Source organism: Marmota flaviventris, chromosome 3, assembly GCF_047511675.1.
Source record: "Marmota flaviventris isolate mMarFla1 chromosome 3, mMarFla1.hap1, whole genome shotgun sequence".
Lineage (NCBI taxonomy): Eukaryota > Metazoa > Chordata > Mammalia > Rodentia > Sciuridae > Marmota > Marmota flaviventris.
Window position 1 is genome coordinate 67,026,127 of NC_092500.1, and position 17,886 is coordinate 67,044,012.

At 41.1% G+C, this 17,886-nt stretch overlaps 1 protein-coding gene across 21 annotated transcripts in view; it reads right to left on the reverse strand.

The window, feature by feature from the left end:
* Positions 1–17,886, reverse strand: part of Prpf40b (pre-mRNA processing factor 40 homolog B) — a 107,377-nt gene that overhangs the window by 45,124 nt on the left and 44,367 nt on the right. For 14 of the 21 annotated variants that reach the window (XM_071609874.1, XM_071609878.1, XM_071609875.1 and 11 more), the window contains exons 1-2: positions 6,528–6,599; positions 214–294 (exon numbers count right to left, since the gene is read on the reverse strand). The exons of 1 other annotated variant lie outside the window; for it this stretch is intronic. In XM_071609874.1, coding sequence (XP_071465975.1) covers positions 214–294; positions 6,528–6,530 — 84 coding nt within the window. In that variant the 5' untranslated portion in view covers positions 6,531–6,599. Of the gene's footprint in view, positions 1–213; positions 295–4,895; positions 6,239–6,387; positions 6,508–6,527; positions 6,612–17,886 lie in introns of those variants that run through there. 6 more of the 21 variants (XM_071609881.1, XM_071609880.1, XM_071609882.1 and 3 more) reach the window with 6 other exon arrangements.

Sequence of the window (17,886 nt, forward strand, 5' to 3'; positions counted from 1 at the left end):
ACAAAAGGACAAAGGGGGAACTGTCACCTTTTCGGACTAGAGCTTAACAGTAGCTCTCCCCACCCCAATGCCCAGACAAAACCACCCCTCTTCCAAGGGCAGCAAAAAGGTGCATTACAGGAGAACCGTGCTGGCGATGCAGCAGTGGCAAGGGCTGGGGAGTTGAGGGTGCAGGCTGGAAAAGCCAAGCCCAGGGAAACACATAAAACTTACGAAGGGTGGTGGCATCATGGGGGGCCCCGGTGGGAAGGGGGCAGGCGCTGCTGGGGGCCGGGGACCAGAATCGGGAACCGACTGTTGAGGGAGAGAAAAGTCATAGGACCCAGGATGGGCAGAGAGATGGGCTTTTGCGGAAGGGAAGCAGAAAGGGTAAAGTTGAAAAAGGAACACAAAGTTCAGATGGGGTCTCCAAGCCCAAATTCCTACCCACCCCAAGTTCTGAGTCCTGGGAAGGTCTGTTTTTTCTGTGCCAGTCTAGAGCCAGCTGGCTGAGACCTTCAATGTCATCTTTATTTTGGGAGTTTCCATTTTGCCAAAGCCACAGAAAAGAGAGAAGACTCCACTATAGGCATCCAGCTTTTCCCATGGCTTTTAACCATTTTCCTGCCAGTGGCAAGGCCTCTCTCAAGGCAGCGGCCTCTTTTTCTATTCCTCTACTTCCATTAACCCAGTTAGAGAGTCAATCCAAAGTTCTCTAAACACAAACAGTTGTCAGCCTTTTACAGTTCTAGTCTAACACACCTCTTTTCACTCCAGCTTCCTCCCCTAACTAATCTCATCTTCAGTCTTCTGCTTTGGCCATCTTTCAATTCCAATCAATAACTTCAACTCTTTGTACCATCCCCATACCCTATCTGATAGACACCTTTCTTTTATAAATCCTGAACTCATCTCACTGTGGATAAAGTCTATGAACAGCCTAAATCTCCCTGTTCTACACCTAATGGCAAACCACATCCCACCCTTTAGTTCTCGGCTTAAATATCATTATTCCAAGAAGGCTTCCTGACTATATTTAAAGTAATTCCTTCCAATTTATTCTGATCCCCCCTTTTTTAGTATCCTTGATTTTTTATTATGTTTGCTGGCATAGGTGTTTTCCCCACTAGAGAGTAATAACATTCCATGAGGGCGGGATCACATCTGATTTGTTGAAAGCTGGATTCCTGGTAGCCAACACAGTGTCTGGCACATAATATGTACTCGATAAATACTGAATGAATGAAAGAACAAATAATACAACAAATCTTCTCTATACAGAACCTTAATATTCTAAAATGACATCCTATACTTAAAGCTGCACATGGCCAAAATAATATGTACACATGATTTTCATTTCAGTATTAGTCATAAAAATAGAAAATCATAATCAGTCTAAATATCCAATAGTAATGAACCAAGAAACCAAACACAATGTAAAATGGAATACTATGCAGTTATAAAGAACACACTCAACTGTCTCCTTACAGACCAATCTCTAAGATGTATTACAAGTGGAAAAAGGAAAGGTACACTAAAGTTTTATCATTTGTATATAAGCAATAAAGGGTGACACATAAGACAATGGTGGAAGGAGGAAAGAGGTGGAAGGAAGACTTTTCAATGTATGCCTTTTTGTATTAAAATTTTTTTTTTAATTGTACTTGGACATACTACCTTTATTTTATTTATTTACTTTTATGGGGTGCTAAAGATTGAACCCAGGGCCTTACACATACTAGGTGAGCACTCTACCACTGAGCCACAACCCCAGCCTGCTTTTTGTACTTTTTGAATATGCGATCATAGGACTATATGACCCATTCAAAACATTTTTGAGTGAACTAAGGTTTGGAGGTACAGCTAAAAGGCCTATCTTCCTTCCTCTCCACTTGAAAGTTGGAGAGCTCTAGGGAAAGGTGGTAGTTGGATAAACAGAAGCAACCTCACCACTACCTATGCTAAAAGGCTCACATTTAAAATGCTTTCTAGGGCTGGGGTTGTGGCTAAGTGGCAGAGCACTTGCCTCACACATGTGAGGCACTGGGTTTGATCCTCAATACCACATAAAAAAATAAAAATATTGTGTCCACCTATAACTAAAAAATATTTTTTAAAAATGCTTTCTGATCTCTTCCTTTAGCAAATATCTATCCTTTACCATGTCCTAAGAAGAGAATGAAATGAGCTAAGCTACTCCAGTCTGACTCACCTTTTCTGTGTTCAGCTACTTTAGCCCTGTACTTACCCCTTCAAACTTTCCTAAGCATGGATGTCAGAAACTATCCAACATGGGAAGCAATTTGATTTTCTGTATCTCTCTCCCACCTCAAGCTGCCTTAGGAACCTAACCTTCCAGATAACCATTTTTAGGTCTTACCTAGCTCAGGGCCTGTGAGGTTATAAGAGGTCTATTGCCAATCACACTGTCAGCCTCATCCATGTCCAGGTCTGTGCTCACCATACTCAACCATATTTACTTCTTAGTTCGCCCACCTCAGGGATCTTACCTGTAGCTGGGACAACACTACCAACTTACCTAGATACACTTCACACTGTGCCATCCCCCTTGATAGCCATTTCCTGGGAAAGCCTTTACTAACCTACTATACTAATCAGAGCCCTTATTTATATACTCATTGAATACCATATGCCTTCCCTTTAGCAACTGTCCATTGGAAATTTAGTTATTTGGGCAATTTTGATGGTACTAGTATCTTATATGACACTAATAAAAAAGAAATGCTGCCTATTATGATAACCTATTGACTTTCAGCCACATCCTGACTTCAAAAATATTGAGTCTTAGAATCAATGAAATATGCTAAGTGCACATCAATCCCATTAACTTGGGAAAGTGAAACAGTAGGATCAAAAGTTCTAGGGTGGCCTCACCAATTTAGTGAGGTCTTAAGCAACTTAACAAGAACCTGTCTCAAAATTTAAAAAAAAAAAAGAAAAAAGAAATTAATGAGATATAATGTCTGTAGTCCCCACCCAAAACCCTGAGGGACAGGGGTAGGTGCTAATATTAATTGGCTTAACAACTGAATGGTCTTTCCACCAAATAGCAGGGATCATTGGTAAGGCCTAGGAGTTATTGAGGGAACACAAGAATGTCAGAGGTGGAAGGGACTTCAGCAGAGAGGACTACTCAAGGTAGTCCTCTCTTTTCATATGAAAAAGAAAAGGGAGAGTAATATCCAAGGTCCCATGACTAGTTAGGGAGAACCAGGACTGCCCTCTAGCCTGTCTTCCTTAAAAGCACAGCTCCTGCCATAGAAAGCATCTGTTTTTCCACTAATCTCCCCTGCAACCTAAGTGGTTAAATCAGCAAGGAGCCAAGATTTTTTTTTTTTGCTTTCTCTTAGAGTAGTTTCTTATAATTTAATCTACAAAATCTCTAACATTCAAAACCTTTCAATAGGGGCTGGGGCTGGGGCTCCGTGGTAGAGCGCTCGCCTGGCACCACATACAAAGTAAACAAAAAAAAGGTCATTGTCTCCACCTACAAGTAAAATAAATAAATAAATAAGTGTGTGGTGTATGTATATGTGTGAGTGTGTGTGTATATATATATATATATATATATATATATATATATATATCAAACCTTTCAGTAAAGCCCATCTCATCCCATACCCTTGGCTCATCCTGACTCAATGGCTTTCCTCCTCTTCACATAGGAATTGTTAGATTACTTTCATGTATTTTTTTTTTTTATTCTGTTTTGTCTATTTCTTTGTTCAGGATGATTCAATATTCACCTCCTTCAGGTTCCCTTTATACTATCCCCCACACATACACACATTCCTACCTATGTGTATCCCTCTGGGATAAATGCTGCACTTTGTAGCAGTGACATGCTGCTCTGTGAATGTTTGCTGAGTAATGTGGGACTAGCTCGCTCCTCACTCAGATGGGGATTTCCCTACATTTAGGAATCAAGTTTTCTCCTTTTAAACATTCCTTGAGTGCCTAATCCTTGCGCTGTACACAAAGTATTGTGATAAAATTTAGTTTCATCCCAAACCTTATTAGATTTTTGCATACCTAAAAGTGTGCTGCAATTGTGTCCAGGTATGTTTGTATAAATTCCCAGTACATTCTCTGTTGTGAGAGAGAGAAAAGTATCTTGGCAGAAGTCTCTCTGGCTTAAGAAAAGCAAACTGGAATCAAGTACTGGCATGGGAAAATCTAAATAATAAAAATTGACTGTATATGACCACCTTCATCTTAAGATGAATAACTGTGGCAAGAATTCAGACACTGGCCTATTTTGGTCAGTTCCCTGCAGAGGATAGAACAAGGGAATGCATATAAATTACTATGGAATTCCCAAAGCTCACCCTTCCCAGAGATACCCCTGTGCTATGCATGTCCTTTCTTTCCTTAAACACCCGTCCCTCTTCCACTTGCTGCAATGGCAGCACAATTGTGGATCTGCTTGCATTTCTAGGTGAGACTATGAAAAAGATATTAGTTTAAGAGTTTTAAGAATGGGAGCTGAAAGAAGCAGATCCTGCATCTTCCCTGGAATAAAAACATACTTAGGGGCTGGGAAGCGATAATAAAGAAACACATGATCATCATGTGTCCACTTGGGCCAGATGAAGGACCCCTTTCCTAGATATGCCCCCAACAAAGATTTATCAGTTATTCTCAGCATTCATATTTGAGGGTATTCTTAGAACTGAGCACTCAGGAAAAAGAACAAAAAGAGAAAATGACAAAAATGAAGAGACAGAGAGAATGGAAAATGGGAATAACAACCATTAGCAGATAATCTTTACTGAGCACTATTATGGGCCAGATACTATGCCAAACACTCCATTTAATCCTCACAACCCCATCTAAGAGGTTTTTATGCCCATTTTATATGTAAAAAAGTGAGGTTCAGAGATTAAATTACTTACTTGACCAAGGTTTCAAGAGATTAAATGGCAGAAGCAGGTTTGGAATCCAAGCAGTCTGATTCCAAAGCCTGTGCTTTCAACCACTCCACAAAGCTGCCTCCAAGCAAGGAGGAGGGCACTACAGATGGTACTTCTTATTCTCAGATTCATCCCCTGTTTTCATATCACCCCAATCTTCATACACTCCTGAAATCCTCAGAGAGCCAAGGGATCCCAAGGTCCGCCTGGTCTGACTCATTCTCCCTCCCTGGAGGTGTTGGAAAAATGAAGACTGGGAGGCACATCTCTCAGAAAGAGGTAGCAGTCATCAAACAGAAACAGCTGAGGGCTGGGGCTGTAGCTCAGTGGTTTAGCATCTGCCTAACATGAATAGCCTTGGATTGGATTCCCAGCATTGTGTGGTGGCAAGGAGAGAAAAAGAAATAGCTAGAGACCAGCTGATTACCCTGAAGTTTATCTACCTGCTATCCTTCTTTAGCCACCCCCATAGAGCATTAACCTTTCCATTCCTGATCCAAGACATTCCCACTCGGCACTCTCCTGTACTAGCTCTACTGTTCCTCCTACTCTCCAAAGAGCCTGGGGGGTCTTTCTAGAAAATGTATTCCCTTGCTTCTTTGACTCCCTCATCACCTCCTCACTCTCCCTCTTCAGAACAGAATGTTACATCTGGTCCTAGTCTTTCTAGCGTCAGGGTTCAACCTCCTCTTCTTAAGACAGTTCTCCCATTCCTCCAACAGAATTCCAGAGGCCCTGGCTAGCGGGCTGAGCCTTGGAGGCTTTATGTCTCCCCTCCCCCACATCCCTGGGGATTTTCTCCAGCCCAGCTGAAGGCCTTGCCTCCTTCATGCTTCCTCACGTACTAGAACCCATTGGCCTTAATTTCATCCTCAAAAACTGCTCCATTTCGGAGCTGAAAGAGATCTGGGATACCATTTTCTTTCTTTTTTTTTTTTTTTTAAATCAATGAGAAATCCGAGGCCTAAAGAAAGGTAGTGACTTGCCCAAGGTCACACAGAGTAGTTACAGTTTGCTGATGGCAGAGCCAGGGCTGGGACCAAGAGGCCTCTGCTCTTCAGCAGCACCACGGTGAGGGCCAGAAGCCCTCCTTACCTCAGGAGACAAGGTTTTGCAAATGCGGGGAAAGGAGGGAGTCCCCTAGCGGTCCTAAGGGGCACCCAGGGCTTCCAAAGGGAACAACCACTGGGACTGGGGGAGGGGAATGGGGCATGCCAAATAGCCCAGGAAAAGAAACTGTGGTCCCTACCTCTCCCCTAGTCCTGTGGTCTCCTCATCTCTCACCCTCTCTCTTCTTTCTCAACCTTTCTACCCAAACTCATCCTTCACTTATTTCCTCCCAACCCTCACCCAGTCCCGCAAGTCTCGTCCGCCTCAGCACCCGGCCGCACGCCCCCCCCGCCATGCTTCATCATGGCCTCCCCCTCCCCTTCTCCCCCAAATCCCCGCCTCCATCCCCTTCCTGGGCTCCTACCTCACCCCTTGCTCCCCTCGCATTCCCTTGGGGTCCTGGGGACCCCGGTTGACCTCCCCGCCCCCCCCGGCCACGGCCCGGGCCGCAGGGGGCGCTGTGGGACCGCCCCGGGCCCCTCCACCCCCGCGCGGGGACGTTACCATGCCAGAGCCTCCGAGCAGCTGGGCCGGCTCGGCCCACCCGCCAGTAAAAGCCGCTCTGATTGGCCGGGCCGTAGCCGGGAGGGCGGGGCCAGTCGGGGGTCGCACCCCTTCGTGGCCGGGACTCCGGTTGCTCCCGACGACTAGCGGAGCCCCCAACCGGCCCGGTGCGCCCGGTCCGGACCCCGCCCCCCGGCGCGGACAGCCAGGCCCCACCCCCGCGCCGCTGGGTCCAGGACCCGCCCCCAGGAGGCGGGGCGTGCCTGCCCCCCGCCTCTGACTGACAGCCCGGCGGACTCTGGGCTCTGCGGAGCAACTATAAGCTAGGTTCCCGCCGCCAGCGCTTTTCAGCTACTCTTACCTCCAAACCTGCCTACAGCACTACGTCGCCTGAGGCGGTATCCCCCGGCCTTCACCACCCCGCGGGCGCTCAAGGACCAGAGGATGAACCGAAGCATTCGTTCCAATATATAGGACACTTTAAACTTTTGTTATTTTTGCACTTTTAAATTAATTAACCCACGAACTATTTACTGAGCGCACCTTTTTCAGGCACTAAACATACAGTAGTTTGACATTAAAACAAAACAAAAAAATGTTTAATGATAAATCCCCCAAATCCCTGCCCTTATGGGCTGTACACGTGCTTTTCACTTGACCCTGAAGTTACTTACGGAATCTGGAAGCTACTTTTGAATTCATAAAGTGGTGAACTCAAAGAGAGCGGGGACCTGATCTTTTATAGGAATTAAAAATGTGAAATACGTATTACGCAAATAAAAGACTTGTAACCCCAAACACCTTTGGAAGGCTCTGCGAATTCTCCAGGAAAGAGGATATTTCAGGTCGGTCATTAGGCGCATGAACTCCAGTTTGGAAGCCACCTTCTAAAGCCAAGCAGTGGTTCTCGGGCCTCAAGTTGTGTAGTTAGGCTGCAAGGACACGAAATTATTGATAGTTGAGATATACTTTTTAAATTACCTTCTATAAGTCCTTGCACAGAAGGTGCTTCTTGCTACGGACAAGTCTTCGAGGGAATTCCAGTCCTTTGATCTCTCTGGGCTTGGTCTCCAAAGACATTTGGGCGCGGTAGTCCACGACAGTAATCCGCGCGACTGGAGAGGCTGAGGCAATAGGATCACAGGCTAGCCTGGGCAAATTAGAGAGCGACCCTGTCTCAAAATAGTGTAATAATCTAAAAAGGGCTGGGGGTCTAGCTCGGTAATAAAGTGCCCCTGTTCGATCCCCAGCACCCCCCCCCCCCACACACACACAAAATGACAGCTAAGGTTGCTGCTGCCCTAGTCTCTCCACCCTGCCCCAACTCGTAGAGGTGACAAGGATGGGAAGTGGTCCTGGTTTCAGGGCCTGCACCATCTTCTTGGTTGGATACCTGCCTCTCAGAGGACGTTGCTGATGACCTGGGCCTAAGGAGTAGCCAGTTGGCAGCTGTTTGCAAAGAGAGGCATGAGCACAAGCTCGGGTGTCCATAGGAGTCTCTATGAGGCTCTCTCAATGCAGTACAGCGCCAAGAGCACAAAGGGGCCAGGCAAGAACATTTTCTAGTGTAGAATTCTGGAGAGTTCAAAAATTCTCATTTAGAACCTGGTCTGCCAGGACCTTATGAAGGTATATTTTTGTAAAGTTAGCAATTTAAAACATATTTAATAATTTTGAAATATTTAGTATGTAGCTAGGCATGGTGTCACATGTCTGTAATCCCAGCAACTGGGAGACTGAGGCAGGAGGATTGCAAGTTCAAGGCCAACTTTAGCAACTTAGTGAGACCCTGTCTCAAAATTTTAAAAAAGGGCTGAGAGTGTAGTTCAGTAGTACAGAACCTCTGAGTTCAATCCCCAGTACCAAAAACAAACAAAACAAAACCAAAAGAAAGAAAGAAATAGTGTGATAGTGTGTGAGTCATTTATAGTCTTGCCTCATAGTCTTGTCTCAGCCTCCACAAATAACATGGGCAGGGCAGATTTGAGAATTTAGTTCTTTTGCCATCATCTGCCATCTGCCAAATTTAATTCTATAATAATTTTTTGTTAGTTCAATCTTCAGATCTTACAACACTATGACTATTTATGCTATTAAGAGTTGAGTCAGGTAAACAACTAAAACTTCCTTTCCTGCAAAAAATTTTATTTTTCCTGGAATTAATCATTATCTTGTGTTTTCTTTCTTTTTTAATGATTAATAGAAGATTTATGTAAGCAAGAAAACATTAGTTATCATTGCCAGACTTAATATATTAAATGTTCAGTGTACTTTCCCTTCCCAGATAAGTTTTTTCCTTCCTATCCTATTAGTTTTGAAAACATAATACCAGAAAAAGAGAGGTCCAATTCCAATCAGAGCACCTAAGAGTAAGTTCTTGGGAGTGGGTCTGAAATTCAGATAGATATTTGCTGATCTTGCATAGGTCCAGTGAATTAAGGCAGGATCTTCCATGACCTTTCTGTGGTTAGGGTCATGGTTCTGAATGAAGCAGATAATCCTGTTTAAAGCCAGGCTTTTATGGCCAACCACTGGGTTTGAGTCTTCCTGGTTTCCAGAGAAACTAGGCTGGGTCCAGAGTAGGGGGCAGAGTGGCCAGGTGTGACACGTTATACTTTGGGAATGACATCTTGGAACCCTGGTGCCTATCTTGTGTTTTTATTTGCTTAATTTTCTATGTATTTATTACAAGATTTGCTTCAACTCTTCCCACAAGAGTTTGTCTGCATCTCTTCTCAGAATAGCAGGATTCAGTAGATATTCTACACATTTCATCATCTGTTTTTTTTTAAATTAGAGCATTATATTTATACACAGTAATTGGGTTCATTTTGACAAAAATCAAACATGCATGAAATTTGATTTACTACATTTCTGTTCCCATTCCACTCCTCCTTTCCCTTCCCTCCTGACTCTCCCTAATTCTCCTTCCTCTTCTGATCTTCCTTTCGCTCTTATTTTGTTAAATTAATTCTGCATTTCCTTCCCTTTCTTGTCCCTCATCCCTCCTGATCTCCTTCAATTCCACTGATATTTCCCATATTTTTATGATAACCAATCCCTTCCCCACGACTTTTCTCCCTTATTTTGCTCTAGCTTCCACATATGAGAGCAAACATTTGACCCTTAATTTTCTGAGTCTGGCTTATTTCACTTACAGATGTTCTCCATTCCATCTTTAATTGCAAATGCCATAATTTCATTCATTTTTATGGTTGAGTAAAACTCCATTGTTTTTTGTTTGTATTACGCTTTCTTAATCCATCTATTATGGGCATCTGGGCTGGTCCATAATTTGGCTATTGTGAACTGTTCTGCTATAAACATCGATGTGGCTACATCACTATAGTATACCGATTTTAGTCTTTTTGGATAAATTCCAAGGAATGGGATAGCTGTATCATATGGTGGTTCTACTCCCTAGTTTTCTGAGGACTCTCCATACTGCTTTCCAGAGTGGTTGTACTAATTTAAAGTTCCACCCACAATGAGTATACTATTTTCCCCACATCGTCACCAACATTTATTTTTATTTGTGTTCTTGATAATTGCCCTTCTGACTAGAGGGAGATGAAATCTTAGTATAGATTTGATTAGCATTTCCCTCATTGCTAGAGATGTTGAACTTTTTTTTTTTTCCTTTTGCACTGGAGATTGAACCCAGGGGTACTTCACCCTGAGCCACATCCCCAGACCATCCCACCTCACCCCCACCCTTTTTTGTTTGAGACAGGATCTCACTAAGTTGCTTAGAGCCTCACTAAGTTTCTGAGGCTGGCCTAAAACTTGCAATCCTACTGCCTCGGCCTTCTGAGTCACTGGGAATACAGATGTGCATCATTGCACCTGACTAGAGATGTTGAACATTTTTTCATATATCCGTTGGCTACCTGTGTTTCTTCTGAGAAATATCTGTTTAGTTTTTTTGCCCATGTATTGATTGGGTTGTTTTAAGCATTTTAAATTCTTTATATTTTCTGAATATTAATCCCCTTTCAGAGGAGGAGCTGGAAAAGATTTTTTCCCATTTTGTCCATTTTATCTTCTTGAAGCAATCTCTGCTGGAGTCTTCTGACAAGCTCCAATCTTTATCCCTAACCCTTGCTGCACATCTGGGAACCAGGCATCTTCTTTCCCATTCTCTTGGCCACTTTTTTTTTTTGACACTGTGCTTTGTTGGGTCTTTTATTTTCTATATTCCTTGTCTTTTTCTTTCTTTCTGGATTTACTACCCCTGCCCCCGCTTTCTTTCTCAGTCCTAAAGATCAAACTCAGGGTTTCCCTCATGCTAGGCAAGTGCTCTACTACTGAGCTACAGCCCCAGCCAGGCAGTAGACTTGAGTTATCCCATTGATGATTTTCTCCCTTCCATCTTCTCTGTTCTTTTTTAGAACTCCTATGATTTGATGATGAACCTGCCGGGCTTGTCCTTATAATTTATATTTTTTCTCTCCAATTTTCCATGTTTTTTATGTTTCTGGGAGAATCCATCCACTTTATTTCCTTCTATTGATTTTTTTCATATTTTAAAGATTTTTATTGCTCTCACTTTATTTTTATTCTCCAAATATTTCTTTTTGCAGCATCTTATTTTGTTTCAGGTTACAATAGCTTATCTTGTCTTGAAATATATTACTGGAAGCTTTGTTCAATTTTTCTTCTTTCTGCATAATCTCTGTTTGCTCCAAATTTCTTTTTCTGTGGGTTTGGTCTCTGTCTTCCATATTATGTTCTTTTCTTGGAATTCTTATAATCATTGGTTGTCTGCTCACACTTAAGGATAGGCTACCAAGAAGAGGATTGGAAGTGTATTCCACCCCCCACCCCCCCAGTGCACTCAAGTACACATGTGGGTTTGTTGATCATGAACTGCTCTGCACAGTGATCTGGCTGGGAACCTCTGATGGTAGTACCTGTTCTTTCCTCTCAGAGGGTCAGACAGTGGAAACTGCTAAATCTCTGGTCTGGCACAACCAATCCCTTTTGCCATGCAGTTGCCCTGCTAGCTTTAGCATCTCTTCTCTGGTCTGAGTAATTGCTCATCCAATTGGTTTCCATTTTTCCTAAAATTGTGCTCTTGTCTCCTTTCCTGTCCTTAGTGGATTTATTCCTTTAAATATATTTGTGATAGTTTTAGTGGGCTTCCAGTAAACAAATTTAGATGCATGTGTTCAACCTACCATTTTTACCCATAAATCTTAAATATAGTCTGTTTTTAAATAGCAGTTTAAAAATACTCACATATATATGTTCTATAAATCAAATTTCTGGGTTCACCAAAATAGGCTTCTTGACATTGAATGACTTTATAATACAAAGATGTCATGAAGTTTAACTTTTAAATATTTACTAATAAGATACTATATTTATTTATTTTAATGAGGTTAGCATAAAGGTTTATTTGAAAAAGGTTCAGCATAAAGGTTTATTTGAAAAAGGTTTATTTGGTCACTATTTTTTAAAGTTTGTGACCATCTCTCCTGGGCTAGTGACCACCCAAGTGTAGTCTCTGAACTGTGATGAAGGCGTTGCAGCTGGCCACAGAGCTGCCCATAGGGAGAAGGGCTCAGAAAGACTAATGTCTGGAAAATGAAGCAAGAGTATGAAAAAGACTTGCCACACAAGAGAGAAAATATTTACTTTTTATTTGTACACAATAAATTTATTTTGTTTATTTATTTTTAATGTGGTGCTGAGGATGGAACCCAGGACCTCTCACATGCTAGGTGAGTGCTCTACGGCTGAGCCACAACCCCAGCCCCTAGTTTACTTCTTTGCTCCCTTCAGTGAATTCCTCACTTTTTACCCCTTGCACAACTCTCTACCCACAATCCTTCCACAGTCTTAGGCATATAAAACACTGCTTTTTTGTGTGTATGTGTTGGTATTGGGGGATTGAACCCAGGGGTGCTACACTGAACTACATCATCAAACCTTTTTATGTTTTATTTTGAGACAGGGCCTAGCTAAGTTGCCTGGGCTGGTCTTAAACATACGATCCTCCTGCCTCAGACTCTCAAGTAGCTAGGAGGAGAGGCATGATCCTAGCTACTTAGAGTCTGCACCCAGAAATGTTGCATTTTTAAAAATCAGTTTTATTGAGGTATAATTTAACTATAATAAAATGAATTAATTTTAAGTGTACAGTACAATGAATATTCAAAAATATGTACAGTATTGTGATTATAACCATAATCATGACATAAAACATTTCCCTCATTCAAAAACTTTCTTTGGGCCCTTTTGTAGTCAGTCTCCTCTTGTCTTATCCAGCTCCTGGCATCTGTTGATCTGTTTTCTCCACTATCTTCTTTCTAGAATTTCATGTAAGTGAAAACATAGAGTTTGTAGGGCTTGTGTCTGGCTTCCTTCACTTAGTACATATAATTATTTTGAGATTTTCCATGTTATTGCATTTGAGTAGTAGGTCATTGTTTGTTAGTATGAAGTAGTACATTTTATTGCATAGACATACTGCAGTTTGTTTCTTCATTCACCAATTGGTGAATAAACAGTTTGGGTTATTATAAATAGAGCCACTTATAAATATTTTATATAGGTATTTGTTTTGATTTATTTTAGTAAATACTTAGGAATGGGATTGCTAGGCTGTTTGGTAGTATGTATTTAACATTTTTTTAATAAAAATTGTCACATTGGCCAGTCATGATGGTACATGCCTGTAATCCCAATGAGTCAGGAGGCTGACAGAAGAATTGCAAGTTTCAGGGCAGCATAAGCAACTTAGCAAGGCCCTCCATGACTTGGTGTTATCTTGACTCTAAATAAAAAATAAAAAAAGGATGGGGCTGTAGCTCAGTGGCAAAAGGCTCCTGGATTCCATTGCCAGTTCCAAAAATCAAAACAAAGAAAAAAAAAAAAAGAAAGAAAGAACTACCATACTATTTTCCAAAGTGGTAGTACTATTTTACATTCCCACCTGCAATATGAGTTTTTCACTTTCCCAATATCCTTCAAAACATTTTGGTATCTTCATGTTCTTTATCATCTAACTCATCCTTATCAGAGTTGGTATCTTGTGTTTTTAACTTGCGCTACCCTAATGCATTAGTGATGTTGAGAATCATTTCATATGTGCAGTTATCATTTGTATATCTTATTTAATGATATGGTACTTTTAAATTTTTTTAGTTGTAGATGGACAGCATACCTTCATTTTATTTATTTTTTATTATTTTTAATATTTTTAGTTGTAGGTGGACACTATTTTTATTTATTTATTTTTATGTGGTGTTGAGGATGGAACTCAGTGCTTCATACATGATAGGTAAGCGCTCTACCACTGAGCCACAACCCCAGCCCATTATTTGTTTATTTTTATATGGTACTGAGGATTGAACCCAGTGCCTCACATGTGCTAAGCAAGTGCTCTGCCATTGAGCTACAGCCCCAGCCCTGACTTAGTACTATTTATTCAATTCTTCTACCATTTTAAAAACAGTGTTATTTGTCTTGTTTCTGAATTGTAATAGTTCTTTATATATTTTGAATACAAGTCCTTTATCAAATATATGTTAGGCAAATAATTTTTTCCAGTTAGTGGCTTTTAATTCCTTTTCTTTTATGTCTCTGTGGGAGATATTGGTCTGTAGTACTTTCTTCTTAGAATGTTTTTCTCTAATTTTGGTATCAAGGTAATGCTAACATCATAACATGATTTGAAAAGTGTTCCCTTGCTGTAGTCCGGCTGGGCTGCCTAAGTCCGGCTGGGCAAAATAACCGAGAGGTGACAAGCAACTTGAAGGTTGAAGCAGGAACTACTTTATTGCAAGTGAACTCAGCAGGAACTGAGAACTCAAAGTAGTGGGCACCCAAGGTAGCAGGAGTCCCCTCTCTGCCGGACTGCAGAGGTACATATACCCAACTAATTACACACAGCTTGACTTAATTGACATCATCTAGACACAGCAGTCAGTCATTAAGGAATCCTCATCATCTTAATGGCTCGCTGGCGTTGGCTCAGAAACCACTCCTCCTAGCATACTGCCAGGCGCCATCTTAACTTGATTGTGGCCCTCATCATTCCCTACTATTAAATTTTATGGAAGAGTTAATTTAGAGCTGGATTATTTTTTTCTTCAGTGTTCTGTACAATTTATGAGCCATCTGGGGATAGAGCTTTCTTTGAGGGAAAGTTTTTTTTATTACAACCCCAATTTCTTTAGTATGTTTAGGGCTATCCAGGTTTCTTCTTTCATCTTAATGAATTTGGATTTGTTATAACTTTCAATGAATTTGTCCATTTCATCTCTGCAACTTCATGGGCATAATACCTTTTAATAATACTCCCTTATTATTCTCATTGTAGAATCTATAGTGATGTTCCATCTTTTTCATGATATTGGCACTATAATTCATGTCTTCTCTCAAGGGATCCTCTAGCCTCCTCCTGAGTAACTGGCACTAGAGGTAAATGAATTTCTTTTTCTTATCTTTTTCTGTACTGGGGATTAAACCCAGGGCCTCACACCTGCTAGGCAAGTGTTCTACCATGGAGCTATATACCCAGTCCATTTTATTTGATTTTGAAACAGGTTCTGGCTAAGTTACCCAGACTAGCCCCAATTTTGTGATCCTCCTGTCTTAGCCTTCTGAGTAGCTGGGATTATAGATGTATACCACCATGCCTGGCTCTTTTCCCCAGTCTTTTTAACTTTTAATCTATGTGTCTCTTTCTATTTAAAATGTATTTAAATCAGGTACCATGGCACACACCTGTAATCCCAGCTACTTGGGAAGCTGAGGCAGGAGAATCACAAATTCAAGGCCAGCCTGGACAACTCACCAAGACCCTGTCTCAAAATAAGAAATGAAAAGGGCTGGGGTTGGGATTGTGGCTCAGCGGTGGAGTGCTTGCCTAGCATGGGCGGGACCCGGGTTCGATCCTCAGCACCACATAAAAATAAAGGCATTGTGTTGTGTCCTTCTACACCTAAAAAATAAATATTTAAAAAAAAGAAATGAAAAGGGCTGGGAATGTAGCTCAGTGGCAAAGTGCCTTGGGTTTAGTCCACAACGCCATAAAAGAAAAGAAGAGAAAAAAGGGGGAAACAGTGTGTTTTGTGTAGATAGCGTGGATCTTAGGGTTTTCTTAATTGAGCCTTATAATACCTGTATTTTAATTATTTGTTTAGGTCATTTACACTTAATCTAATTATCAGTATGGTTGAGTTTAAGAGAAAATAGGGAGGGAGGTAAGGAGGTAAAGCCCCAGATTGGGAGTCAGGAAACCAGGTTGGAGTCCCAACTCTCTACTTCCCAACTCTGTAACTAGATAAATCTTATAACCTCTCTGAGCTTTAGCTGGCTTGTATGTGTTTGTGGGGATAAATAAGTTATGTGGGGCTGGGAATGTTAGCTCAGTTGTAGAACACTTGCCTAGAATGCACAAGGCCCTGGATTTAATCCTCAGCACCACAAAAGAGAGAGGGAAAGAAGAAAATGAAGGAGGAGGTGGAGGAGGAAGAGGAAGGAAAAGCAGGAAGAGAAGAAAAGTCATGCAGGCTGGAAACAGAAGTAAGTTATTGGTAAACCACAACATGCTCTGAAATCATAAGGGATTAAAGAACCACCCAGGACCCAATGTGTAGATAGATAGTATCCATAATCCAGGTGCAGGTACCTTAAAGACAGACTAGGTCTTACACATTTCTGTTATCTCCAGAACTTGGCCCTAAACACAGCACATGGCATGTTACCAAGGGTAAATGTTTGTTGAATGAATGAGCCAATGAAAGAATTAACTTTGAATAAACAAATGAATGATAGAAGGTGAAAGACAGGTATCAGGTAACAAGTGACTAAGTGGCCATGAAATACTGAAAAATGTACTTACAATGTTTAATTTCTTATCTATTAAATAATAATATCTTTAGTAGCAAGGAAGAATTATTTGCTGTATACATGTTTGCATTTACATATTCAGTGATTCATTCATTCAATAAGTGTTTAGTAAGTACCTACTATGTGCCAGGTACAGTTCTAGGTCCTGGGCATAAAATGATGGTCATATATTTAAAAAAGATCTCTGGCCATGATTATCACTTTCAGTAACTAAAAGTGTTAATTGAGCCTTGATCCTCAGGGAAAATGCAAACATATTCCCATTTGGTTATTTACTGGTTCTAATTTTTAAAAATTTAAAAAGCTGTCTTTGCAGGGTGGGGTTGTGGCTCAGTGTAGAGCACTTGCCTAGCATATGTGGAGCACTGGGTTCCATTCTCAGCACTGCATATAAATAAATAAAATAAAGGTCCATTGACAACTAAAAAACACTAAAAAAATAAAGGAGAAAATGGTCATTTTGGTTCACAGTTTTTAAGCTCCAGTCCATGACTAAGGAGCCCTGTTGCTTCTGGTGGGGTGCTAGATGGCAATGACTAAGTGTGTGGTGATGGAGTAAAAGCACTTACATCATGAGTCAGGCAACAAGAAGTATGGGGTCCCACAATCTCCTCCCAGGGCTCACCTCCAGGGACCTAAAGACCTCCCCACAGAGCCTGCCTCCCAAAGGTTCTACAACTTTCCAATAGTGCCCACTTAGGGACCAAGTCTTTCACATATGGACCTTTGAGGGACATTTAAGACCCAAACTATAGCAGAAAGTAATTATTTCTAATTGTTTTTTCCTATTTTTAGTCATTAGTAGTTTGGGAGCAGAACGTTTAATGTTTTATTTAAAGAAACATGTTGCCAGATGTGGTAGTGCATGCCTGTAATCCCAGCAGCTCGGGAGTCAGAGACAGGAGGATTGCAAGTTTGAGGCCAGTCTCAGAAACTTAGCAAGACCCTGTCTCGGAATTTTAAAAAAGGAGGAGGGGGATGTAATTCCTTAGTGGTAAAGCACCTCTGTGTTTACCACTGTACAGAAGGAAGGAAGGAAAGAAGGAAGGGAGAAAAAAGAAAGAAAAGCAACCGGTCAAGTAAATATAATACTAGATAATAGATAAAAAGCTAGATAACCAAGCAGACAGATGGCAGGAAGTTTAATTTGTGTGTATGCACATGGTACTAGATATCAAATTTAGGGCCTTATTCATGCTAGGCAAATGCTCTACCATTGACCTATTCCTGGCCCTTTCTTTCAAATTTATTTTGAGAAAGAGTCTCACTGAATTGCCTAGGCTGGCTCGAATTTGTGATTCTCCTGTTTCAGCCTCCTCACTAGCTGGGATTATAGGTGTGTAAACTTGCATCCAGTTTAATTTATTTTTAATTTTTGCATTTTTTTTATTTTTTATTTTAATGTGTTAATGCAGAATGCATTACAATTCATATTACACATATAGAGCACAATTTTCATATCTCTGGTTATACACCAGTTTAATCTTTTAATTCT